The 27,157-nt window shown below is 37.8% G+C and overlaps 3 protein-coding genes across 3 annotated transcripts; 1 reads left to right on the top strand and 2 right to left on the bottom strand.

The window, feature by feature from the left end:
• Positions 1-1,820: 1,820 nt before the first annotated feature.
• On the bottom strand, positions 1,821-9,294 carry LOC116254207 (outer envelope protein 61). The gene is made up of 11 exons (XM_031629417.2): positions 8,682-9,294; positions 7,325-7,555; positions 6,971-7,027; positions 6,674-6,802; positions 6,377-6,454; positions 5,454-5,524; positions 5,323-5,369; positions 4,973-5,183; positions 2,747-3,116; positions 2,409-2,552; positions 1,821-2,296 (listed from the first exon to the last, which is right to left on the bottom strand). Exons 1-11 carry the CDS (start codon positions 8,775-8,777, stop codon positions 2,150-2,152), a joined length of 1,581 nt encoding a protein of 526 aa, XP_031485277.1. The 5' UTR covers positions 8,778-9,294; the 3' UTR covers positions 1,821-2,149.
• A 2,419-nt stretch (positions 9,295-11,713) lies between these two features.
• Positions 11,714-18,449, top strand: LOC116254200 (prolycopene isomerase, chloroplastic). Its single transcript, XM_031629404.2, has 13 exons — positions 11,714-12,229; positions 13,410-13,616; positions 13,691-13,790; positions 14,006-14,088; positions 14,188-14,244; positions 14,365-14,517; positions 14,605-14,683; positions 16,191-16,339; positions 16,436-16,570; positions 16,684-16,797; positions 17,423-17,533; positions 17,644-17,752; positions 17,971-18,449. The coding sequence occupies exons 1-13, from the start codon at positions 11,798-11,800 to the stop codon at positions 18,042-18,044; spliced, it is 1,803 nt and encodes a 600-aa protein (XP_031485264.1). The 5' UTR covers positions 11,714-11,797; the 3' UTR covers positions 18,045-18,449.
• Positions 18,450-24,451: 6,002 nt separating this feature from the next.
• LOC116264974 (protein MKS1-like) lies at positions 24,452-25,738 on the bottom strand. Its single transcript, XM_031645464.2, has one exon. The coding sequence runs from the start codon at positions 25,471-25,473 to the stop codon at positions 24,739-24,741; it is 735 nt and encodes a 244-aa protein (XP_031501324.1). The 5' UTR covers positions 25,474-25,738; the 3' UTR covers positions 24,452-24,738.
• Positions 25,739-27,157: the final 1,419 nt, after the last annotated feature.

The raw sequence follows: 27,157 nt of genomic DNA, 5'->3' as shown, positions 1-27,157 counted from the left end.
CTTTCCAACTGCTCTGCATTCAAAAGCAGAAGGCCATGGCCTGCAGCTTCAGGTAAATTTAGCGCCTCGCTTCCACTCATTTCAAGATTTCTGAGCTAAACCAGAGCTACCCACAGCAAGATTTGAGCCACTGGTTCTCATTATGAACTCATTTAAGAAGATGAGTGGTCACTGCCAGTCCTGGGAGAGGCAGCATCAACCACATTGATTTGATAATGGCCTGCCTTGTGAATTTATGTGTTGAGGACTCTCTGTACACCACCTTTTATTGCTTCCTCATCTAATAAAAGCTGAGAGAGCAGCACAGAGAGAGAGAGAGTTTGACAGCTCTCCATAGCTGCTATATTGAAAAGAGAGCAATGGGCAGCAGCGTTGCAGGTGCAGCCCGATATAGAAGCGGGAAATCGTTGAACGTCTTCTTTTGGAGAAGAGATTTGTTGAACAATAAATGAGGAACGCGGTGTAGCATGCCTGGGCGCACAGCATCAAGCTGCTTAATTTCCCTCACTTGCCCCACATCTGATTCAATGTGATGTGGATCAGCATGTGTCAGCCTAACAGTGCCAAATCAGGCCTACATTGAATCTAGGCCTGACTGAGTTCCAGTTTTCGAGCACCGTTCGACGTAGACGTGGGTTTCAACTTTGTGACTGATTGTAACTGTCTCATGGAATACAATAACACAGTACTTCGGAAATTTATTCTAGTTTTTGGTGCAGATCCATAGGGCAGTAAAAGTTTGTAGTTTGTATTTCTTTTGTTTAACATTAGGTTCGTATAGGAATGTTAATGGATCTTATTCAAATCAGATTTTACCATTTATCATATCTGATTTACCAGATATTTACACATTCAGATTTGAATGCAATTGGAGAAAAGCCTAGATATATCTTAATCTGACTTTTGAATTCACAGCTAAATTTAATGCAAAATGTACTTTTAAATTTACAACTGAATGTGACCTCAAATCCTATTTGGATGTTAAGAACTGACCACCCAGACAAAGGGTTTGAAGGTTGTTGTTATACTCGTTTTTAAGTCTCCATTCATCCCTTTTTATGACTCCAACAACACACCTACTAAGTACTAAGTATTTTTCTTGTTCTCTTTAATACATGAGTAAATAATCGATGAGGATGCCTTAGAGACTTGTATTCGAAAGGAAGGAGTGAGGAAGTTTGAAGAAGTTATAATAAAGAATGAAAAGCTCATCTAAAAGCATAGTTATTAATTTCATATCTGATATGGTTCACGGAACCACAAAAATATTAACTTACATTATTATTTAATTAATTTTGTTAGTAAAAATATATAAAGGTCATTTCCTAAAATTTAATCTGATATGCGTTCTTAATCAGTTGTTATGTCCCTTTAAAGAACAAAAAAGACCGCCGAACAAATGGGCGAAGGAAAACTCACTCCTCCTTGTGAGGAACATCAAATACGCACTCAATTTTCTCCTCTATTGTCAAACAATGCTTTTCAATTCTCAATACAAAATATTAAAATAATAATAAAATAACTAAATTGCCCGCTCAAATAATTATTTTAACTTTTTTGAAGAAACTGTCAGCCCTTTACCAAGGAACCATTTGACAATAGTAACATATAATTGCTGTCCCACGAATCCACAAATCTATCTTGAAAAATAAGAACAGATTCATAAAACAATATAACAGATGTTATATTTTAATGCATCTATTTTTAGGCAAGTTGGTCACCGATATGTCACACCCGTGTGCTATCAGTCGGGAATGTGTCAGTTTTAGATTGCATCGGCTGTCGTGCTCTGTACCTCAATATGTTAATGCCATGCAAAATAATACTCATACGAAAAAGTTCCCTTCTCTTGCCTTAGCGGCAACTGATCTTGCAAAACTAGACAATCTAAACCAAAAGAATTCCTTTTAAAAGAATCAACTCTCATTTTCCCTCGAATTGTAAGACTTGCCTCCAACCATCGAGGAACCAAACCAGGAAAAGAAAGAAAGCAACTTTTATATGACATAATCTTTGCACCGAATAGTCCTCAGCTTTCTCGTGTCTAGTCCTTTCGTGGCAGCTGCTTGTTGTAGGTTAGCAGAAGGTAGAGACGCATGCCTTGACACACAGGAAAAGGACCAGAGTGACAACCAAGTTGGGATACCGTTTAACCACCAATGTAGCCCATCCAGTGAAGGATGACGGCCAAGATGAGCATGGCGATTGCAAGAATCAACCCTTTCCTTCCGAGGAGCCAGTTCTTTGTCTTCCGAGCTCCTTCTGCAACATTCTGTATCTTGTCTGCCCAGCGCATCTGCAGAAGAACAAGCAGACATTTTAGAAGATGATTACACCACTGGGATGCCGTAAGGTGACAAAAACAACATCTAGAGATCACTAGAAGCTAATAGAGTAAAGGGAGCTACCATTCTTTCTAAATCATCAGGAGATAGCGAAGACATTGCTTGTTGAGCTTTTACAGCATCCTCCTTTGAAAGTTTAAAGCCAGACTGCTCGCTCATGTTTGCCATCATTTCTGGGTTCATATTTTTAATCATTGATGCGAACATCTGGAAAGTTTGTCCAGCAACAGCCAAAAAATGTAAGAAACTATTAGGCTAGAGAAGAGTAAATCTATGAACCACAGAATCCAGAAAGCTCTGAGTGAAAATCTAAGTGAAGACCATTGCCCCAGTCATAAGAACCGTGTCAGTAAAAAAGCTGGAACCAAATACAGATGATAAATAAAATGACAAATCTTCACCTGTCTCATGGCTGGATCTCTCATCTGGTTTCTCATCTGTTCTTGCACATCTCCGGTTGGATTATAAGATGGAGGCATCTCTGAGCCCATAAATGTGCTTCGAGAGCTGCTGGTACTTGCTTCACGGTTGTCTCTGACAGAAGGAGCAGCTACTGAAGTTTGAGATTCCGTCGCAGCTGAAGTACTTGGCCTGAAAAGAGGGTTTGTCCCATTCAAAGATGATGCAACTTCGAGCATTTTCTGAAGTTCTTCTGCTGACATCTTGCTAACCATATTTGACATGGTTTTTACCATTTCAGGTGCCATCCCCGGACCACCAAGAGCAGCCAAGGCATCAGGGTTTGCATTGGCAAGAAAGGTATGAAATGATCTGGAAGAATACAGCTCATATAAGAGGGTAGAAGTAGAATAAAATTTTATCACAAAGGGAAGCAACTATTATATTTCAGAACCACATTATTGATGAGGAAAAGTGAGTTACATGACATCCAGAAAAGGAAACATCTAGCCGGTAAGTTTTTGAAAAGATGGACTCCTGTAGGACCTCTTGGATGATACTAAATGTTTGAAACATACGCGTCACAGAAGTTCTTTTAAGTCTTTTTTTAGGACTTGCTTTGAGGATCCAATATCTGTTCAGTACAGAACGATCATCTATGCCATCTTCCATCATGTTCTATAAACCAACTATATTTCAGAACCACATTATTGATGAGGAAAAGTGAGTTACATGACATCCAGAAAAGGAAACATCTAGCCGGTAAGTTTTTGAAAAGATGGACTCCTGTAGGACCTCTTGGATGATACTAAATGTTTGAAACATACGCGTCACAGAAGTTCTTTTAAGTCTTTTTTTAGGACTTGCTTTGAGGATCCAATATCTGTTCAGTACAGCACGATCATCTATGCCATCTTCCATCATGTTCTATAAACCAACTAATAGTATCAGTAGTACTTGAAAGTTGAAACACATTAAGCCTTTTGTAATTATCTGTTCATTAAATGAATCCCCAGCTTTACCTTGGCTACCATATGGCTTCTTACAAGCTTCATACAGAAATTAAATCTGAACATGGATGTTAAATTCAAAAATGACATTTTTAGAAATATATCATGGGCATTTTCATGACTTGTGTTCTATCAGAATATGACAGGTATATAATTCAGCTAGCTTTGGGCACTGGAAACTTATAACCATGTTTTATCATATGTCATAATCTAATCAAGTTTTCTCGCATTATTTCATTCTTTCTTAGTTTCATAAACTTCCATAATTTCTATAACATACAAAATGTGAACATCCTACTAGATGATTTGTCAATTTACCATACCAGGCTTCTTCACCTGCTTTATCAACTGAAAAATGCCTCTTACGAAACTTTTAGATGCTACAGATCAAAAGGGATGAAAGGAACTCACAAGCAACTTTAAAAAGGCAATACTGATCATCTGACATTCATAGGCACCACATGCAAGCTTGCATGTGCATGCATGCATATACAGTATACACTCACCCGGAGACACACACATTTCATAACAGAATTCAAGGCTAAGCTGACCTAAGAACACATTTATTCACCAATCCCAATCACTATGAAAGCTTTCAATGATTAAGTTCCAACCTGAAATCTGTGCATCGTTTAACTGCCTCAAATGAGAAAAGCAATAGATTGCGCATAATTAATTTTTTTTTTATGGATACATGCAAAAAAATTCCTTAACCAATGATATGACACTTCACAATATTTTCCCATTCAGAACCATATTAATCGTTTCCAAAAAGATCATCCCCTTGCATCCACATAGAAATGATAGTCATAGAGAAAGGACAAAAGAAGTATAAGGTCAATTTTATGTACTTAACTTATTGTCAGTAATATGATAAGAGATACGTTATAAATTCTCATGCATGATCAAATTGATTGTGTGCCATGTGTACAGAAAATGTTTTCAGACAATAAGACAAAGGCTCCTACCCTGCCCAGTACAAATGGTTTGACCAACGGCAACCATTTCTGGAGTTCTGTGCCTTCCGAGTAATGATGTCAAACTCAAAACCATGAAATAAAGTCTAAAACATGGACCAAATACAAATGATTGGATCAAGAGCAACCATTTGTGGAGATCAATCAACAGAGCACTTCAGAGTAATGATACTAAAACCATGATATAAAGTCTAAAAGTTCCAATGAGAGGACTGGGGAACAGATTTGAGGTAGAACCGACCTGATCGCTTCGGGATTGTCTTTGAGTTCCTGTAACCGTTGAGCATCTACATTGAAACCACTACTATCATTGCCAACAGATCTGTTATGCACTTGAGATTTTTCAGCAGTATCCTCAGGTTGTAAGACGGAGTACTCTTTGGGAGGATGATTCTCCTGGATATCAGATGTTGAAGATTCTGTCTCTTCTATGATTTCTTCAATTACCACTCCTGTTAAGAGAAGCAATGCTTCAGGTCACTTGGAAATTCTGAAGACAACCTCTTGTGCTTCAAGAAAACTTATGTATTTAAAAAAAAAAAAGAACACTGACTTGACAAACAGGAAAACATGAAATATGGAAATCCATACCAGATGTACGAGGCTCTTCATGTTCTTTCAGCAGTTCCTTGGTCTGCCTGCATAAATTCGCAGAATTTCTTAGAGATATTCTATCACCTGAACATCAACATATATACCTAACAAGTTCGTCTAATATGTACCTTAGTACATCTGTGATGGTCTCATCATCAGGGGAGATAGTACTTGCCTTGCTCAAATCAGAAACAGCAGCCTGTTTTTGCATTTCAAAATAAGACAAAATGAGTCCTGATCAAGTAACGATGCATCAACAATTTTTTTTTTTTTTTGGTTGGGTTTTGTCCTTTTGACTTATGACATCACAGGATGACCCAAGTTTTCATACTTCTGCATTGTATATCGTCTCATGGATGAAGTTGCCAATATCAATCTTATCATAGCACTATGAGTCTTTTTATCAGTGAAAAGTTCTTGTCCTCAAGAAAACATGCAGGATTTGAATGCAAATTGAAACTTCAAAAGTAACTTCTGGACAGAAATATAATGATACTGTAATGAGAAATTCTTCTTGTCAATCCCAACATTTTTTAGATGATTGCTATTAAATTGTTTCATCAGCTTGATGCCAATGCTTGAAGTTGCCGTTAAGACTTAAGAGAGAGAGGGTTTACCAATTAAATGATGAGTTAGTTGACGAGTCCAACAAACCTACGTAGGTGGTGGGGCCCTGAGAATATTAAAATTTTCAGAGCATGGGGGAGGGTGGGAGACCATCGAGATTTTCAAAACTTTGCAGTTTGAAAATTTCAAGAAGTTGGGAAGCACCTGGTTCTAGCTAGATGGATAAAAGGTCTACACAAGTGTTGTATGCAGTTTGCTATTAAAATTTAGGCCTCAGATAATGTGCAATGTCAGATAATGTGAGTAACACACACATATTACTTAATTATCCAAATTGTGATTCAGGCCTGATGGAACACCCATTATTGTCACAACAAATGCAAGTCAACCTAAGGTGATAATAAAGGTACCGTTGGGGACTAAATATTGAGCATGTGTATGCGCATGAGAGAGAGAGAGAAAGAGAAGGAGATTTCCATCTTACTTTTATGTTTCCAAGTTCCTTGTAAGCCTGACCCCTCCGATACAAAGCCTTCGCATTCTGTGTGTCATACTGTAACACCTGAACATAGAAAAGAACAGTGACCTATATTCATAAGAAAAGTTACATATAATTGAAAGACCTAGATCTGTGACAAGACTTAGATAACATGGGAAAAAAGAAACGTTATCAACCCGAACTTCAAAATGTAATGGTGAAAAAGATCACATACAGTTGAAATGACAGACTTATACTTCATTTAATCACAAATGATGGGAAAAAAGGGTCCCAACTACATACCTCTGTACCTTCCTTGACACAATCTTCATACTGCTTCATCTTCAAAAAGCATGACATCAGGTTAAGTGAGCATGCCAATTGGAGTTTTTTGCCTTGTGAAACAGGAACCTTCTTCAGGTTTTCCTTTGCCTACATAGTAGATGTCCAATAAGAAAACCATTAAGCTCATCAGTCTGCAGAACTTTTAAAACAATATATGTGTATGTAACGGATGCATGTCCACACAGTTTTGTACCCTTCACCATACCAGGATGGGAAAATGGAGAAAGAAAACTCAAATTAATGTATTATACATACATGCAAGTACTTCTGTGCAGCATCTCTATACTTCCCATGGCCATGAAGGTCATTTCCCTGCCAAGAAACAAAGGCAGCATGAGTATCAATGAGGACACCTAACACATTAAGAATTCAGAATACTAAACAGTAGATATTCCAAGGGACTGTGGCAACAGTTCACCTGACCACTCCCATCAAGCACAAAACGTCATAATCAAACATGGAAAGCAAAATTGGATCTTTAGTGTCAGTGTGAGAATAGTTCTTAGGACAAAAAACAAAGCGTTGCAGTATATGCTACCACATAAATCTAAAAAATGAAACAGAATTCAGTCTAGATCCAAAAGAGAATAGCTATAATAAAAAAATAACCTGCTTCTTTAACATTTCACATGCATTCAGTTCATAAGTGATCTGTGCATCAGCTTGAGTACGCATAGCTGCAATCTCTTCAGGTGTAGCCTTAGCAATCTTCTCAGCCATGTCTGCCATATCCTCACTGCGTGCATATTTTAGCTGCTCGGCAGCATTTCTGACATCGTCCGGTCTCATGTTCTTCATCCCTTCAGTCGCTAGCTTCACAAGCTCTGGATTGGACATCAACTACAAATGCCAGAGGAAGGTATAAGCAAAGGAAGATCATCTTCCCTAATACAAAATAGAACACTCATTTTCCCGCACTTGAGTGAACAAAAACAAAATCAAAATCATGTAACAGCAATCTAGAGAAGACCCCACATTTACGTATGTTCTTTTTAAGAAAATGAACGTGGAAGTGTGTGCATACATTACATAGATAGAAGCAGATTTGTGATTTGTCCCTTCAGTGTGAATGTTCTAGTGTGTACATCATGAGGAAGATGGCTTCAAGTTATCAAAACTTTTGAGTTAGAACTGTTTCCAAGTTCAAATGATATGGTTGGCAGAATTATGATCGATTAGAACTAATTTCCTCGAACATCACTCCTACCAATGAACCATTATTTTATTATTGGGAGTGTATTTTAACGTCGAAGTTTAATTTCGTAAAATTAGATTCTCCGTCAACGGCTTGATGGCACCCTCCCTGAGTGCAATTTTCATGGAAAGATCGATCAAATTCGGTAAATGTGCAACAGTATCTACCCACTAAGGAATTGATGAGAGCACTCTGCAGGCCACAGGATCTAAAGTTGGAAGACATTATTAAAGAACCTTAGACAAACAGTATGCATCTCCAGAAACCATAAAAGTTCGGAGTTCATAGTTCAATGCCACCAAAAGGGTAGACATAGCATTGACTTTGATGCTCAATGCCCTGAAAAACTCAAATTCCCCTCACAACCCACAAGAAAAGGGCCAATTGCTGTCAACCACCTCTACCAGAGAAAACGAGATCGCAACGACAACAGTCAGTTAGACCTTCAAAATCGAGCACATTCAAAAGCTAAAATCGATCAATCAAGAGCCCCAAATCCCGAACTCACAAGCGACGATAAAAAACCCTCACAAAATTCGCCAAAATCCCATATTAACAAGGTGCAATTGGATGCAAAATCAAGTTTCCGACACAATTCGAGACCCATCAACGCCTGAACAACAGAAAAGCGTCAGAAAATCGTCCTTCACAAAGAAAAAAGATCACGACCATTCAACGCTCGCTTAGCCGGATCATCAGAGATCAGGAAAAATTAAAAGAAAGAGGAGAAAGAAACAAGGAAAGAAGAAAAGGAAGAGACGAAATCAAAACCTGCTGTTGGAGTTTAGCCAATTCACCAGGAGGCATCCTGCTCAGTTGTTCCTGAGCCATTTTCATGATCTCCGGATCCATCATTCCGTTAAACATCGTGCCCTCCCCACAAAACCACCCAACAGAACGGTTCCTCCCTGTTTCTCCTCTCCTTGCTTCCCTTTCTCTGAAACGAGAAAAAAGAGAGAGAGCAATCGAGTGGGTGGTCCTCTTCTCCTCTCCTCTCCTTACTCAGTCAGCGTCTCTCGTAATTCAATAATGGAGAAGAATATGAATCAATCCTAACCAACTCAACTACGCAGTTGAGATCGAAAGCGAGAGACAGACAGACAGACAAGAAAGAGAAAGAGGAAAAAGGAAAACGTGAAGGAGTTGGGGATGGGGATTCCTTCCCTTTTGGTTATGCGAGGGTGGGTGCGGATCCTTCTCTCTTTCTTCCCATTTTATATGAGGGGGAGAGAGAGAGAAGAGGGGCCATCGGTGGACCGTGGACGACCGGTAAACGAAGTGCAACTCCAGAAAAGAAGTCAAGAACGACGATGCTCTTCCTCTCCTTCTTCTTCCTTCCTCCCCATTTCCACTTCTCCATCAACATCCACGTTTGACCAACGTTGTCGATATCCGATCTCGATATATATATATATATATAAACTAATTTGTTAGCCAAAAAATAAAATAAAAATCTCAAACGTAGTTCTTAAAGTGGGATTAAAGATCTTTAGTTTGTTAAACTATCTATCAATATTTTTCATATCAATAAAAGCACAACACATAAGTCACACATCGGATTCAGAGATTTTAAATCCAAAGTTAATCAAACACCTTCTTGAAAACACTTGATGTTGGTATGATATCGACCCAAATATGTATTGTGACTTACTATGGTATTTTTTATTTTTTATATTTTAAAAGTAATGGAAAATAGTTTAAATTGAATTTTAGGCAATAAACAATATAAACCCATCTAGGCTCTGCGTTGCAGATGAAATGATACTGACAAAACGGTTCTGAATCCGATGCGTTCAAGCTTACCCGATATCTCCGGATCCCATCTGCTCCGCTTCAGACCTGCACCGGGTAATTTTGTTATCTGGATTTGGGTCAGCCAGTTTGGATCTGGGACTTGAGCTACATGGTCCTCAAATTGGACTCGGTAAGGAGTTGGGTTTACGAGATCAACTTTGGGCTTTTCAAACATAATTTTTCATCGACCGGATCCAGGGTGAACAAGTCCCATTAGAAGAAGATCGGGTCATGAACTTTGCTTTGAGATCTATATGATACAAGGACCAAAACTACCTAAATCCAAGAAACATTTGTGACTATAAGGCCGGGCGTTTGATGCTTTGAAATTTTGATTTTTTTCATTGTTCAAAATTTCACATCAAATTGAAATTGTCATGAAAATCACAGTTCCAATTTTGCTTAGTTATGAAAATTTGATTCCAGAATGAAAAATAACTCGTTTGATGAAAAAGGAATTAAAATTGTAGAATTCATTAATTAAAGCTATTATGCCTTCTGCCCCAAAGAGAGATAAAAAAAGTTTGAGAATTTTGGAATCACAATTTCACGAGCTTATAATTGTAGGATTAAAATTTTTTGTTTCATAAACATAATTCTCATTTTTAAAAAATGAGAACAATAGTTCTAAGAGTCTATTGATTCCAAGTGAATCAAATATACCCAGAATCATGGAATTTTAGAATAAAAATGCTCAAATTTTCAGAAATTGAAACTATTAAACAAACAAGGCATTTTGTTTTCAGAATTAAAAAAAATGAGACCTGGAATTTTGATTTCATTTTAGTTTGAGAAGGAATTATGATTCTAGCATTTTCATTTTGAATCAAAATTTCAAAAACATCAAATGCCCCTCTAATAACCATCTTATATATTAAATTGTATTTAATATAACCAATGTCATCCAGATTGGCAAGACGATTTGATTTAATATGGGTCGATTTCATGGTGCCATGTTTCTTATTGTTTTAAATTATTTTTATCTTGATTTTATATTATGGGCTGGCAAAATTTGTAATATAAACTTTAGCAATCAAATTTAAAACTTATTAGTTGTTTGATTGGATCCAAAGCCCGATTTTGATAGCATTATCATGCATATGATTCTCACGCTATGATCCATGAGCGTAGGTAGTACAGGATTACAGGTGCACCAACACGTTGGAAACCCGTCATCAATCGACTAGTGGAATGATGTTCTGTTCCCATATTTAGTAGGTCTGCAGGTTCGGTTAAAATAAAAAAATATAAAATAAATTTTTTAATATAAAAAATATTTTAATAATAAAATATATATTAGTAATAAAATATAAATAATAATTAAAATTTATCGAATCGAATCGAGTTCCGTCGAGCCGACCTGAACTGGTCCGATATATTATCGGGCCGGGTACTCTAGTGTGCACCATGAACAATTATGCTGCATCATTTAATGTCTCTAATGCTCTTATGACAACTGTTTTTAGTGTAATATATTTATTTTTTGACCATCTGACAACATCTTGCATCAAACGAATTAAAATTTAAATCTATGAAGAATTAGGGAATGATAGATAGTTAAAAATTAAAATAAGTTGCTGAAAGTACCTTAAACTATTACTCAAAACACTATAAACTGTTATTACATCATAATTAAACCATCTCTAATGCTTTGGGGTTAACTGTTTTTAATAATACTACAACAGTTTTTTAATTTTTAATCATCGGCAACATCTAGATAAATTTGAACTCGCATAGTTAGTATTTTATCTATGATATAAATAAAAGGAAAATTTGTAATTTTGGTTACGTTAAACAATTTCTTCCAAACTTTTCACCCCCTTGCAATGCCATTCAATGGGATCATTTACGATGAAAAACATAGAATGAAACTAAAATCAGATTCTGAGTCTGCTAAAACACTATAATTGATGAACAAAATAGCTTTTTGTTTTAGACCGGATCACAATTTATGCAATCAAAATCGTATCCGACCCGTAGGAGGAGGGATGGTTAACGGCATTTTGTTGTGGTTGTCGTCGTCATCCTTAGCCCATCCAGCGCTTCCCTCCATTTTCTATCTCAGTCCCTCTACAGAGCTCGTAATTCCAAAAATGTCCCATTCCCTCCCGTCCTCCGTCTCCGGCGTCCTTCCGTCTTGCCGAAATTTAGGGATAAAACTCCCTTTGGTAGCCGGCGCCGGAATCCTAACCTGCCAACCCGTCACCGAGAGAAATGGGAAACAGGCGTTCTTCTGGAGGAAGGTGAGGAGGGGCCTTCACGTGGAATCGAAGGCACTGAGCGTCGTCGGGGAAAAGGCTGTGGCGCCTGCGGTGGGGTCGGGGGTTAAGGACGGAGAGTACGACGCCATCGTAATCGGGTCGGGAATCGGCGGCCTCGTCGCCGCGACGCAGCTAGCGGTGAAGGGAGCTAAGGTGTTAGTGCTGGAGAAGTACGTAATCCCGGGAGGGAGCTCGGGGTATTACCAGAGGGATGGCTACACGTTCGACGTCGGGTCTTCTGTGATGTTTGGTTTTAGCGATAAGGTATAACTGTCGGGTCTTTCTTTACTTTCAGTTTTTGGAGCAAAAAAGAATGGATTCTTCATTCATCATTTGCTGAAATTTAAGTGGAATTTAGTCATTCAATTTTCATAATAACTGAATTCGTGACAAATTTATGCATTCTTTTACTTGTGGTGGCTGATCCAGCTACAGATTGGGCACTGAATTTTACCAATAATTCATCTATTGCGTATTCAGTAGCGATAGTAATTCTTAGTGTGTGTTGGAAACTACTTGTCGAGACTTGAAGAATGGATATTGGATTGGTAAAAGAGCTTTCGATACTGGTAGTGTCACAAGTATAATATTGGGAATACTTCGATGAACTTTTCTTGGATGAATGAAAAGCTTACATCTTTAAATGGGGAAAACTGGGAAAATTTTGAGGTTTTAAATATGTGAAATTTTAGCAAAATATGTTGGAAAGTAACAATCTTATCGCATTGATACCTCTCTCTCTCTCTTACACACTCATACTCACCCACTCGGTCGCTCATGTTTACTTAAATAATGTTTAAGAGCACGGAGTTTCTTCAGTGTTGCCGTAACTATGCCTATGGTTTCTCAAATCAAATTTTCCTGAGTTATATAAACATGTTATATGGCAACACGTTGAGAAGACGAACTAAGGGGCGAATTGAGGAAGTGGACAAATTTCTTTGCATCTCATTGTACAATCCTACCCCTTGCCTTCACTTACTTTAAGTCTCGAGTTAGTGGTGGCTGATCACTTCCAAAATGATCTTCAAACTGATCCAGATGGGCGGACATGGTCAGACTGCACTATTGTCTAGATGAGTTAATGGCAATAAATAAATTGGAGGAGGCAAACAAAGCTGTTAGTTTTTAATACCTTTCATGGTTCGTGCCTTGAGGCAAGCAGCAGTAGGAACATATAGGATTGAAAAGTTGGAAATCTCATTTTATTAAACAGAAAAACAATTCACTGATTCAGTCCTCATAAAATCTATCAGTTTTAGGGTGCTCTGTACTCTTATTTTCTTCTTTCCATGTTTGTGTTGTTCTCCCTTTGCAGAGAAACTCTTTGCTTCCAACTTCCAAATTATGGAATTTTCCTTCTCAGGAGGAAGGGTGTGAAGAATGTATGGTTTTTTCCAAGCAATAATTGCTTTCTAACTTCTCATCATGTACATGGACACAGGGAAACCTAAATCTAATTACACAAGCGCTGGAAGCTGTTGGGTGCAAACTGCAGGTAATACCAGATCCGACCACTGTGCATTTTCATTTACCAGATGGTCTCTCGGTTCGTGCACATAGAGAGTTTGGCGACTTCATTGCAGAACTCACAAACCATTTTCCTCATGAAAAAGAAGGAATCAACAAATTTTATGGTGAATGCTGGAAGGTTTGTTACATGCTGTTGCTGAAATTTCTTTTCTTAAAAATCAATTACTTAGCAATTCTTTATCTTATTTGTAGATCTTCAATGCTCTGAACTCCCTAGAGCTAAAATCACTTGAGGAGCCAATTTACCTTTTCGGACAATTCTTTAAGAAGCCCTTTGAGTGCTTAACTCTTGGTAATTATAGTATATGTGTGGTCTGATTCTTTACATTTTAAGACTTGCATTGAGAAAATGAGATCTTTAGTTTGTGGCATGAATTTTATAATTGAATATTTTCAATCATTTGATTTTACTATTTTATATTGTGGACAGGTCATCTTAATAAACAATAAAGCGAAGGATTGGGCTGTCAATTAGTAACTAATAAGTATGTTTGGATGCTTTTTCAGCATATTTTTTGCCCCAGAATGCGGGAGATATAGCTCGAAAGTTCATAAAGGATCCACGGTTATTGTCTTTTATTGATGTTGAGGTTTGATGCTTTCATTAGTACGTTGTCTACTGTAAAGATTGCAACTTGCACAAGAAATTACTGAATGTAAAGATAATGGAACTTGTACATGTCCTGCAGTGTTTCATAGTGAGCACTGTCAATGCTCTGCAAACACCAATGATCAATGCAAGCATGGTTAGCACTCAGAACTATTCTTTGGAATATTTGTTAAATAATTTTATTTTTCTTCTGAACATCACTTAAAGCAAGTTTTTGATTTATTCTTTTCTGAATGCTGTATTCATATGCCAACAGGTTTTATGCGATCGGCACTTTGGAGGGATTAACTATCCAGTTGGTGGTGTGGGGGAAATAGCAAAAGCACTGGCTAAGGGTCTAGTTGACAAAGGCAGTGAAATACAATATAAAGCAAACGTAACAAGTGTCATTCTTGATAATGGAAAAGCTGTGAGTTTTTGTTTCTCCGACTTAGCTATGAATTAGGAGAGGCATGCAGTATGTGTTACTGAAAATAGATTTCTTTATTCATTGCAGGTAGGAGTCCATCTATCAGATGGGAGAAAGTTCTTTGCTAAGACAGTAATATCAAATGCAACTAGATGGGACACTTTTGGTAACTTTAGAACTTAAATGTGCTAATATCCTTTAGTTCGTTTAAATGTCTTTCATATTCTTAAAAGGAATTGGTTTGTCAGGTTTATTTCTTGACATTCAGAAGCTCTGCTTAACCTGATTAGGGATGTCAACTGGTTGGTAAGATCCAAGTACTATCCTGAAATTGGAACCATTTAATTGGATTTGGTAAAGCAGAATGGATCAGAGTCCCAATCAGATTTGGACTTGATACGCTTTAGGTGACTGAATCTGAAATGGGATCCAATAAAGATCCAATGTGAGTGCATGTAGTGTTTGGAGCATACCCTTGTTGGATTTGGATTTGGTTTCAGGAATTCATGTCTGAATACTAAGTGAAAGTCCATTGATTAAAAAGGGTCAATTAAGTCAAATTGGGTGACAGTGGATCCAAGTTGAATCTGAGCTGTTTACATCCCTAACCCTGATATTCATTTCATTTTCATTCTTTGCATCTTTAGAGGTGATAGTAGCATTTTTCGTGATAGTAGCATTTTTCAAGCAATTTTTTAGGTCAGTTTATCATAATGAAGGGGAATGCAGAGTTTGAACCCTATAACAGACTTAGATATATACACACAATATACATACCCAGAGATTGGATGATGTGCTTCGGTATTCCTGGCCTTAAAATCATCCAATTAAATGAAAAAGTGTTCATAATAATTTGATAGGTGTGATCTACAGTTCTACACAGTTTAGTGAGCAAATAACATGTTTCGAATCACATTATTTTAATGTGTAAGAAGGAAAATCAAAGCTAAAAAAATCGGCAGCTCTTGAATCTTGATGCATCAAAACATGATGGGCTAGAAAATGATTACTTTATTTCTGTAAAAGTATGAATCAGAGAATTATATATATATATACATATATACATATAGATACAGAGAGAAAGAGAGTGAGAGTGAGAATGAGAGAGAGGAATTGAAATCAGTTGGCTAGATACCATGCAATAGAAGCAGGAGCCATAGTTTATGGTATAGCAAAGGCTTATAGTGTTGTTAGCAGCGTTTTATGGTACATTTAGCCACACTTTTTAAATCTTTAGCCATCCAGGAACATTTGGCTATATATGTATATATATATATAATCCCAACTGGGACTGTTCCACCACCATCTTCTTTATCCATGTTATCCGTGGTTTGTGGATCCTAAGGAAAGGGATCTGAAAAACTGGATCCAAAATGTGATGTATAAGCAAGAGAGAGAGAAAGAGAGAGATGTTATTGATCATGCTAAGATGATTCATGGAAAGGCAAACATATTGGAAGGTCTTTCATACAGCTGTACTCATTATAACCATCTCAAGAATCTCAACTTTTCCATTTCTAGATTTTGCATGAGATGATGTAGTAGTAAAAAATTGTGAACATAGTCATGGAACCATTTTCTCTTCCTGCCATGTTCCAAAAGCTTCTTTAAACATATGTATCTTTAGAGGTACCAGTCCTGAAAGTTTATATATTGCTTGTGACCTGGTACAGGGAAACTTTTGAAAGCTACTGATCTTCCAAAAGAAGAACAAAACTTCCAGAAGGTTTATGTTAAGGCACCTTCGTTCCTGTCCATTCACTTGGGAGTCAAGGCAGATGTCTTGCCACCGGGCACAGAATGCCATAACTTTATCCTCGAGGTTATTAAAATGTTGTTGGTTATGCAAGAACATAAAATTTTGAAACAATCTAAAACTAAGGAAATTTCTAAAAGCTATCTGATTCTGACTTAGCAGGATGACTGGACCAACTTGGAGGAGCCATATGGAAGCATATTTTTGAGTATCCCAACTGTTCTTGATCCATCATTAGCCCCAGATGGGTGTCATATTCTTCATATCTTCACCACGTCTTCTATAGAAGACTGGAAGGTGTTTCATATAATTTTTTGGTGGCTAAAATAAACTGTTTTTTAAACTGTCTTACTTTAATGACTGTGTCCATATTTCTTGTGTTGATTATAACAATATCTCAATTGGACCAGGGCCTTTCACCGACTGAGTATGAAGCAAAAAAGGAGGTTATAGGAGACAAAATCATTGGACGACTTGAAAATAAACTCTTTCCAGGCCTAAAGCAATCCATAGTTTTTAAAGAGGTAATAGATTTGTTTCTCCTAGCTGGCATTAGCCTCTTGCTTGTGGTTGAAAAGTTACTTGAGCCACTGTATCCTATCATTTTATTTCTGAGTGTTGATAGGATTATAAACAACTTCCACCTACAAGGAGCCTTATCCCATCTTCCTTGGGTCGTTGTCTTCATCCTTCCTGCTGCAAATGACAAATAATGTTGACTTGTCTTTCTCGTATCACCTACATCTTTTTCTTGTCCAAGCCATTGGTGCCTCTTTCTCCTATTCTCTTGCACATGTATCATGTGAACATGTCTCTACTTGTGCACAGTTGATGCCATACATGCACAGATCATTTTGTGACATTCTCTAGTCAGTTCTTTTTGTTTGTTTGTTACATAAACAACTACTATGGAATTAAGAAAAGAGACAGAGCAGATAAAACAAGAGATATGACTTCTCTCCAAATGGTTAATTGAAGATGACGTTGTATGAAAAGCTTCTTAGTGCCTTATCTTAGTAACATGCTGGTAAAACATGGTTCTGACAAACAGCAAGCATTATTATGACATCAGAAAGTACTGCCTTTTTCTCCTCAAACTTTTAACATTTATATTTGTCTATGACATCACATGATACACATGCATGGCAGATTGGCACACCAAAAACACATAGGAGGTATCTGGCTCGTGATGATGGCACCTATGGTCCAATGCCTCGGAGGACTCCTAGAGGCCTGTTGGGGATGCCTTTCAATACGACAGTAAGTTTGGTGACCTAGAAGAGCAAAACATGACCATTTTTAGGTTTATATTGTCAGTTGACAACTGCATTGTCAAAAATTTGAGAAACCTATGCTTCCTCAAAATGTAGGCTGTAGAAGGGCTTTACTGTGTTGGAGATAGCTGCTTTCCTGGACAAGGGGTAATATCTGTAGCATTTTCTGGGATAATGTGCGCACATCGTGTGGCTGCTGACATTGGTATGCTTTTGGTATTGATTGCATGCATCATCGTAATTAAGATTTTTGCTGACAAGCATTTTGGGCTACTTTCCTTTGCTTAATTGTGGATTTGTAACCCAGAACAAAAATATCAATTTGTTCAAGCATGTTGCTTCTGATTGTAGAGCACTATAGGATCTTTTAGCTGGAAATGAACGTGCCTGATATGATCACTTTTCTGTCATTTTCATTCTTAGGACTTGAGAAAAGATCTCCAGTGCTGGATGCAGGCCTGCTTAGCCTACTACGGTGGTTCAGGACGTTGGCTTAATTTTGCTGGATTGGTTTAAATAGTAAATATTATGTTTGGCTGCTTGAAGAAATGGTGTCTGGAAAGAAAAATAAGTAACATTGCTTGCAAGGTCCATCGCAAAGTATGCATAGTCAAGCAACAGGATGCTTCATCAACATCCATTGTTGAGAGGTCGAATGAAATATCAAATGCATCCTGTGCCATTTTCATTGTTCAGGCGTTGTGCTTCATCAATTACAGCTTTTATGCCATCTCTACCATGAAATTTGCAGCAGAGAAGAAGAGTGGTTCAACAACGAAGGAACGTTGAGACACATTTATACAGGGCATTGTACGGACCTCCTGCTTCAGTGAATGCAGGAGATACCAAATATCAAAGTAAATGGTGTGAAATAAATAAAAAATCTGAAATCTGATCAATCACATGCAAGAATATCCCTTTGCCTTATCATATCAAGAACCATATATGGCAAGCTCATTTGCCAACTGAAGCATATGGATCTTGGATGCCTATTTTGCCTGCAAGCATATTAAGCTGCTCTTTCCCAAGTGATTTCGTGAGATCTGTGAGCTGATATTAGGATCGAACATTGTAGGTTTGGTATGGACAACTCATTCACTAATTAATCTTTGAATTGGAGTGGGTGTATTCACACAACAATTAGGACTGTATCTGTACTGGATGAGAGCGTCTAAGTCGCATCAATTCAGGGGCCGAGGAGGCGGGTGGGGGTGTTCATCTGATATCTGCTCATTTTTCTCTTCCACCAAAGTGGTAATCAATGCCTGTATGTCTGTTGTTGTACAGCCTTATCACAAAATAAGTGAGCTGAACTTGGTACTTTGGCATTTGGATCTTGAAGTAACTACAATATACTATTTCACAATTTGCTGTAGATCAACTTACGCTTCAATAAAGGAGGAAGAAGGTATGATATCCTCTAACAAACTTTATGTCTTTCGGTATATTGGCCTGTCTAAGTTGTGAAAGGCACACTAATGATGAGCATAGAGGAAGTTTGAGAATCAGATACCTTGAGCCGGATTTGCTTTTAAAAATATCTTATGATCCTAACTGCCACATCCGTATAAGGGCATTGAGGATTCTGCAGAAACATCCTCAAGATTAAAAGCAATTCTGATCAGGTCTTGCTTCGATGGATGAGTAGATCGACTAGTCTCCAGTAACCACTTGCAATAATCTACCATTTGCATAGTTTTAGATTTCACTTCATTACCATAGGAAAATCAGAACGATTTGAATCCCAACGATTCATGCAAAGATTTATTAAGCTTACAGATTAATTTTTGTTGGGCACATTCAGGCCACCTTATGTAAACTGTTTCTTTCAAATGTAAACTGTTTCTTTCAAATCTCCATGTAACAAATGCATGATGAGTATTAATCTGATAATCAATCCTTCATTGTTGCATAAAAATCCTTTGGCTGCAAGGTCACTTTGCAGCATCCAATCGGCCATCTGTTTACGTTGGTGAGACGAAATCCATTTAGTTAATTAACTTCAGTCCCAGGGGAAAACTGACTATGTTGTTCTTTTCAAGGACGTGGTCCGAAGGCTCATCTTTTGTGGCCAAGTCAGATTTGGGTTCAGCGGTGGTGAAGATGGACTATAAATATTTTTGTTCGCCACTAAAAAATTGGAATACATTCCTGGAACACTACGTTCCAAATAATGCCGCGAACCTATTACCAAACGCCTCTAGGTTTAACATCTCCTCAATGAAGTATCCAATATCAGGTACCAACCGTTCACTTTTCAGTTTGATAGTTGACGGAACAATCGTGTTCACAAGCATATCATCGGTTGTCTAAGAAAGAAAAGTTATACCAAATCTAGAAAACAATTATGTTGAAAAACTTGCAATTTGCGGTCCACGAATTTGACTTACATCCATAATAACACCTTCAAAATAAACACAAAACCAAAAAGCAAAAGGGAAACGTTTCCCCAAAGTATATATATATATATATATATAGATATATATATATATATATATATATATAGAGAGAGAGAGAGAGAGAGAGAAGTAAAGACGGCCATATTAGCTTCAATAGCAAATCTCATTCCAAATCCACGTTCTTTAATACCATCTGGAGAGCACACTCCAAGAATCAAGCTAAGCACCTGCATATAACACGCCACTTTGTCTTAGAGAGAGAGTGAAAGAGAGGGAGAAAGTGAGAGAGAGATGTAGGGGCATTGAGTAACCATGAACATGACCACAGAAAATAACTTCTTCCCTTATAATATTAATATGATCATTACGCAAAACCAAATTGGTACATGACGGGGGCATCCGTGCTTATTCAATAAATTCTCCAGCAATTCTGAAACGATACGTTGGCTTTCATCTATACCTACTTTCTCTCTCTCTCTCCGCTTTTCTTTTAACGACCACCCACTCCATTTTGAAGATTGGTAGATCTTAGACAAAAAAATGACTTGACAATACATATAACAAACACACATATATTTACACAGGACGTACGTATCAAGGATTTCGTGAGAAAACACGAAATGGGTATATCTGTTGTTATGTCTAACTCAAGGTATCAGATTCGCCTTGGTAAGTGAGCTCTACCCATTTGCAACCCTAACTGCAGCTACTTAAAATAATCAAACCTTTCTTAGAGACGCTCTCGTACATGCTCATCTTGAGTTTTCTTGATACATATCGTGTTTGGAACATTTGGAATGGAATGGGAAGAAGAATAAATGAAAGGAAGGTAAAGAGATGATTATAAAACTTGTTTGAATGGAAAGGAGAAAAAAAAATCCAGCGATCACTCCGCAAGAGGAAATGCCTTTGATTAGTAGAGTCCATCCCAATCCTTCAAATTTTGCAAGGATTGAATTTACGTTACCATTTTCTTTTCATTCATTTTCTTTTCTTGCCCCTACAATCAAACATGTTTCTTTTTCTTTTTCCCTTTTCTTAATTAACTAACCACATACAAAGTTGACTACCCATTTCCTCTTTTTCCTTCACTTTCCCTCTATCCAAACCTGCCCTAGAGAACAAGAACGATAAAATTTAAGAAGGCTATATTGCATAAGCAGGCAATCTACTTCGATACGTCATAATATACTGTACAAGTAATTGGTGCAACGATATACCGAGGGTTGGTAGGCCGCTGTCTCTGCCGTGACTTTTTTTGTGCTGTAAAAAGGTGAGGGAGGGGTGAGGGTGAGAAGAGATCCGCTGATATGCAAATTGACGTATAGCAGGTGACGTCACCTTGAAACACCAAAAGCAGCCCTAGACCTTGGAGGGATGAGGTTAAGGGAGAAGACTTAGACTTTTACTCGAGTGGCAGATTTAGAGGGATGAGGCTAAGCGAGAAGACTTTGACTTTTACTCGACTGGTAGAATTAGCCTCCTGCTCACCCGAATAAATGCAGTTCACTAATTGTTTCACACAGATCAGGCTGATGCTGCACCAAGTCAAACTGGTGAGCATGTGATTGCTCTCGTCATTTTTCTAGTACAAACAGTATAAATATCACTGTTACTACTGTTGTTAAAATGTTGTACAGACTGTGCCAACTTTAATGAGAATGAGACTACGATGAAGCCAGGTACACCTGGGTCAGTTAAGATCTATAATTTCAAGCAGGTCAGATCCATGACAACTAAATAAAACAAAAGCTACATTGAAGTCGGATCCTAGTTAGTGATGTCAACGGATCGCATATACCCTTAATCATATCTGTTTTTTATAGACATTCACAGATTCAAATTTAGATTCAAATCCGACTAAAGAAAAGTTATATCCAAATCCAAATCCAAAATCTGATTTTACAATCCGAATCAGATCCAAATTTTATATTTATGTCCAATCTGAATCCGAATTTTGAACCGAATTTTCCTAATTTTCAAATTTTAATAGCATTAGATACATGATATTTGTCTAAAATTGAATCCAATCCAAACCCATATCTGAATCCGATCATATATTTATGTATATCCGAATACGAATCCAATCGGATGCCATTTATTAAATCTGAAGCTGTTCCGATTTCTTAATCGAATAAAACTTTTTTCATATCTGATTTTTTCGGATCGGTTCGGTCGGATATCCGATTCAAATTGGATATGTTGACGTCCCTAGGCCTCATTAGATCTACAATACACCATTCAACTCAAGTCTTGTGCTTGACCTCATTTGCAGTCGCAAGGAATAATGCATAGGAACATAACTATAGCTATAGGATTCAAACCTCGAACTCTTAAATGTGAACTGCCTTGCTGCTCAGTTGCGCTATAGGATACCTCGTCGAGAATTAAGCCTTCAAATTCTAAAAAAGCCTCCAATATCCCAATAACCGGAACATGGCCCAGCCCCAAGCTGACTGAAAAAGTATGGTACTTTTGATAGGTACAATTTGTCAATGCAATGGCCCAAAAATGGCTAGAGAAGGAAATAATAGAATTTGAGAATGATAAGCTTCCAGATTGATATTCCTTTATTTGTTGTCTTGTATCTATGAATCATGCATGAATCTTGTCAAACCAAAAAATAAAAGTTGTTGAAAAAGAGTGAGACAAAGAAATATCAAGTCAATTGGTGTGGACTTTGCATTTCTCTCACCTACTTTCATTTTTTTTGGTTTCTAATCTCAACTCGATCGTCAAGACGTCAGCCTCTCTCTAAAAGGAAAGAAGGAAAAAAGAGAGCTTCTTCACAAAGAAGAAATCATGTGAAGCTTCTTGGTTTTTCTCCGGGCCACTTAATGGCATGAAAAACTTGGGTGTGTTTTTAATAATATTGGAAGTTGGATATATATATATATATATATATATATATATATATATATATATATATATATATATATATATATATATATATATATATATATATATATATATATATATATATATATATATATATATATATATATATATATATTGTCATTGCTAAATTATTTTTTAGGTACATTATCTGAATCTTTTGCAAATACAAGGGAGAGAAAGTAAAGAGGGCGTTAGAAAGTGTAACAAGAGGAGACTTCCTGCATGTGTTAACAAGCATGACTAGGTGCAAACGAGTCGAGTCTGGATCAACTAACCCAGACCCATATTCATTTTGACGAGCAGGTGCAGCTTGGAAGACATGTAAACCATTAGAAAAAGTATACTCAAGTTTCTCTGAGCTGTACTTGATCTCATGATCCAAGCAAAAGTGGCTAGGCTTAAGATTTTTGAGTTAAAGAAATTAGTTCCAGGGTTCAATATATATTTGCAATTGTTGGTCTGGTCTGTATAATATCGGCTCTCCTACATTAATGCAATCCACTGATCCGAACCAGCTATCAGATGGTGGTATAACCCATGGGAAAGAGAAAAAAATCCATTGATTAATTAATCAGTCAAGATTTGAGCATCAAAGCTTCCAAAGGCGTATCATATAGTTGGTCAAGCCGAAACGAACATTGCCGGTTCCATTCACATAGATGCTACCATATAGTTGGTCAAGCCGAAACGAACATTGCCGATTCACATAGATGCTACTTCCTAGCACCGTTAAAAGTGAGATCATGACACTCAAGTCCCGATGCAGCCCCAAAGTCCGGAGACAATGAGTTGTGGGGGTTTTAGATTTTTTTTGGAGCAGGGGGTTGTTTGTTAACCTCCTGCTCACCCAAAGATCTGAGCGTCAAAACCAAGTTGTACTGCAGTAAAATTGCATCCAATCATCAAATACACAGTTGGATCTGGATCCATTGGTACCTTTGCTCATTGCCGCCAAACTTTCAGTCACAGTTCCATTACCCAAGATCCAGCTGCATGCATCTGATTTTCTAATAAAAGTACATGCAATGGGAGATAGTTGGATCTGGATCTTGTTTGGCACCTGAGCTACCCTAGACAAGGCCCCTGAGCCGATTAGCGTTCTCAAGACACTCACATGCTTGTGCATGAAGTAAAATGTACAAGAGAACAATGGAACCGTTCAAAATTTGTATGCAGGAACACCTGTTCTGTGACCATAAAATTCGTGTGGAGTTGATGCCACAGAACGATGTGTCCATCATAGGTGTCCCTCCCCATCAAGCAGCCTTCATTCGTTGCTGGAGAACACCGATTCCAAGAGTACAAGTTCTGTTCCAGGTGCTTCATGCCGAGAAATGGAACGCCAGGAACAAATAGATTGAAGTGTTCATCTGAAACACTTTTTATGTGTTCTTAGTACTCATTGTTTGATGAGAGCACATAGGAACAAGGCACTGTTCTTGGAGAACAATCTCTTCTTGAAACAGGAGATCATGTAGTCGTCATTCAGACATCCTCCTGGGGATTTGAACAATTTGAATATTCATAGAACAGCTAATCGCTACCATTTAAAAGCAGTGATATTAAAAAATCATTACAGAAACAACTACCCAACAACCACGTCCTCCTTGAACTAAAATCTATTTACATAAATTTATTAAATATTATAAGGAACAAGTAAACAACTTCAAATGAGAGAGAAAGGGAGAGTTATATACTGCAGTATGAGGTCATACAAAGACCGACCTTGCCTACAATTGCAGACCAGATGTGCATACACATCTCATCTATAATTAAGACGAACTTGGAAGAAAAGTAATTTCTCCTGAAAAGTATGATCTACTGGTAGGACTTTGTATAATCCCAACTTGGAATCGTCAAACAATTGTGCTGTTGACCTATGAAAAATGCCCTCTCACTGGAGCCTGAACAAGTCTGACAGGGTGAAAGATTCCATGAAGGAGGAGGCATGGCCGGAGCTCAAGGGCGTTGATCCAATCGATCGCTGAAAGGGTGACAGAAACAGTGCGTCTCGGTGGCTCGGCGTGTAAAGAAGAGGACTGAGCTCGAACAAGTTGGGACTCTGCAGGCTTGTCTTCGGCGATGGCAGAAAGAAGCTAGGAGAAGGCTGAGAGAGAAACGAAGGTGGCGGCGATAGTATGCCGTTGGGATGCATCATAGGCTTCGAGTCTATGATGATATCATCACTGAGAAACTTCTCGAGATCCATCACCTGTTCTCGAGATACATCCATGCCCAGCTGAGCTCCATGATCAAGTGGGGAAGGTGCGAAAAGAGGGGAATAAGCCGCCGGCGCCATCGCCGTCACCGGCGTCGTCCTGGCCGCCGCAGGAACTGATGGTACTAATGGTGGTAGCGATGCATTAGGCGATGCGGCCCTTGGGGACTTACCGGTGAGCCGCTGCACGAGGGCCATGAATTCATGAGCCTTGGTGTGAATGATCTTCGGTGAGCGCAGGTAGATGATGACCGGCGACCGGTGCTTCGGTGGCATCGGCGGCTTCCTGATGCCATGGGAGTCCTTGCTCACCTTGAGAGGCGCAGGCCTTGGACCCTGCAACTCCAGCTTCCTTGGTGCAACTCCTTGAGCCTGCGGCTCACTCCTAGAGGAAGGGGAAGAAGAAGGCATAGTGGGTTGCGGCTGATCACCAACAGAAGACTGTCTACTTGATCAGTGAACAACCCAATTCAGGAATCTGATCTCCTGATCTCCCCCACTTGGATTTGAGGACAAATTTAGTGAGAGACAATGAAACTGATATCAATACTGTATCCGTATATATAGAGTGGACTCTTGAAAAGGAAGCGAACAAGGGAGGAACTTGGGATCTTGAATGAGTCGTGAAGGAGTGAGTCCCTGTGGTTGTTATCATTGATGACAGAAGGGGGCAAAGAGAAGCGAAGAGGGTGCTTCCCTTGACTCCGAGGGATCGGAAGGAGGGGCCGACGCTGTGGCTTGCAGTAGATTGAACTCTGAAACGATAATAAATGAGATGGTTGAGTCAAGTCAATCGAAACAGCGTGAAGAGAGATATCTTAATATCAGGGTAATGATGTCAGAGGGCTTTCACATGAGTCCCTAGCTTTTTCCGGTCATGGGTTTCATAGTCTTTAATTTTCTTTTAAATATGTCTCTAGCCTTTTATTCATGAACATCAAACTCATGATCGAACTGTATTTTTCTGAACCGGAGAACGATATTTTAACCTTGCCCTCAACAATAAGCAGTATAAAAAAATTCAGAAAAATATTGAGACTTATTCATGAGATTATGAACAAAGGGTGGGTACCTAATAAAGATCTACCAATAAGATTGGAGATGTGGTGCATGTACAAGTTTCACAAGCAACGTGAGAGAGGAAGAAGAGAAGCTTCTGCGTAGACGAGTTTTCTTATTCAAGTTGGCCTTCGAATTTCATTAATACTTGGGGACCACGTCTGCCACATGGGAGTTCACGGCCATTAAAGAACTCACAATTTCTTGCCTCTTGGTTTGGATGGACAATTTCTTTTTCTTTTTCTTTTATTTATTCAAGATTAAATTTTGTAGCTTCAAAATTATTGGATGTCTGATGGAAATTTGATGTTTGAAAGGTTATTAGAAAAACATCTATAGCGACAAATCTCGTTATTAAAAAACTAAACTTGCGCGTTTCTATGTTTTATATTAGATATTTTATTAAGGACATCCGCTTGAGTTGAGTTCTGTAAAAGGGGCAGTTAAATGCTTATAAACAAATATTTTTTTATCACAAAATGCAAGTGTCTTTTCAAAAGTGTCATCAAATATTACTTTGATATATATATATATATATATATATATATATATATATATATATATATATATATATATATATATATATATATATATATATATATATATTGGGATGACCCATAGTTCTCAAACCTTTGTATGTCAAATTAGATGAGAATCCTACAGGCTGTCAATTTTAAAAAGATTGGATGGTAAACATAAAGTTTTTGCAAAAAAAGTTGTATTTTCAAAAAATGAAAAAAAAAGCAAGAGATCTTAATTGAGGAAATTGATTTGTTTTCTCCCGTGAAGAGCACAGGTTGAGAGAGAGAGAGAGAGAGAGAGAGAAATTGGCAGGTTCTAAACCTGTAAAGAATCACCTTGAATATTAGATAACTAAGACATCCTATCTTATTTTTTTTCCTTTATTTTCACTCAACCATTTATTTAGAAGAATCTGTCACCTAAGAGTCTAGTACATCTCTCTCTCTCTCTCTCTATATATATATATATATATATATATATATATATATATATATATATAAACATATTTTTGATA

This window comes from Nymphaea colorata, chromosome 1 (genome assembly GCF_008831285.2).
Source record: "Nymphaea colorata isolate Beijing-Zhang1983 chromosome 1, ASM883128v2, whole genome shotgun sequence".
Taxonomy (NCBI): domain Eukaryota; kingdom Viridiplantae; phylum Streptophyta; class Magnoliopsida; order Nymphaeales; family Nymphaeaceae; genus Nymphaea; species Nymphaea colorata.
This window is presented reverse-complemented; position numbering and strand designations above follow the sequence as displayed.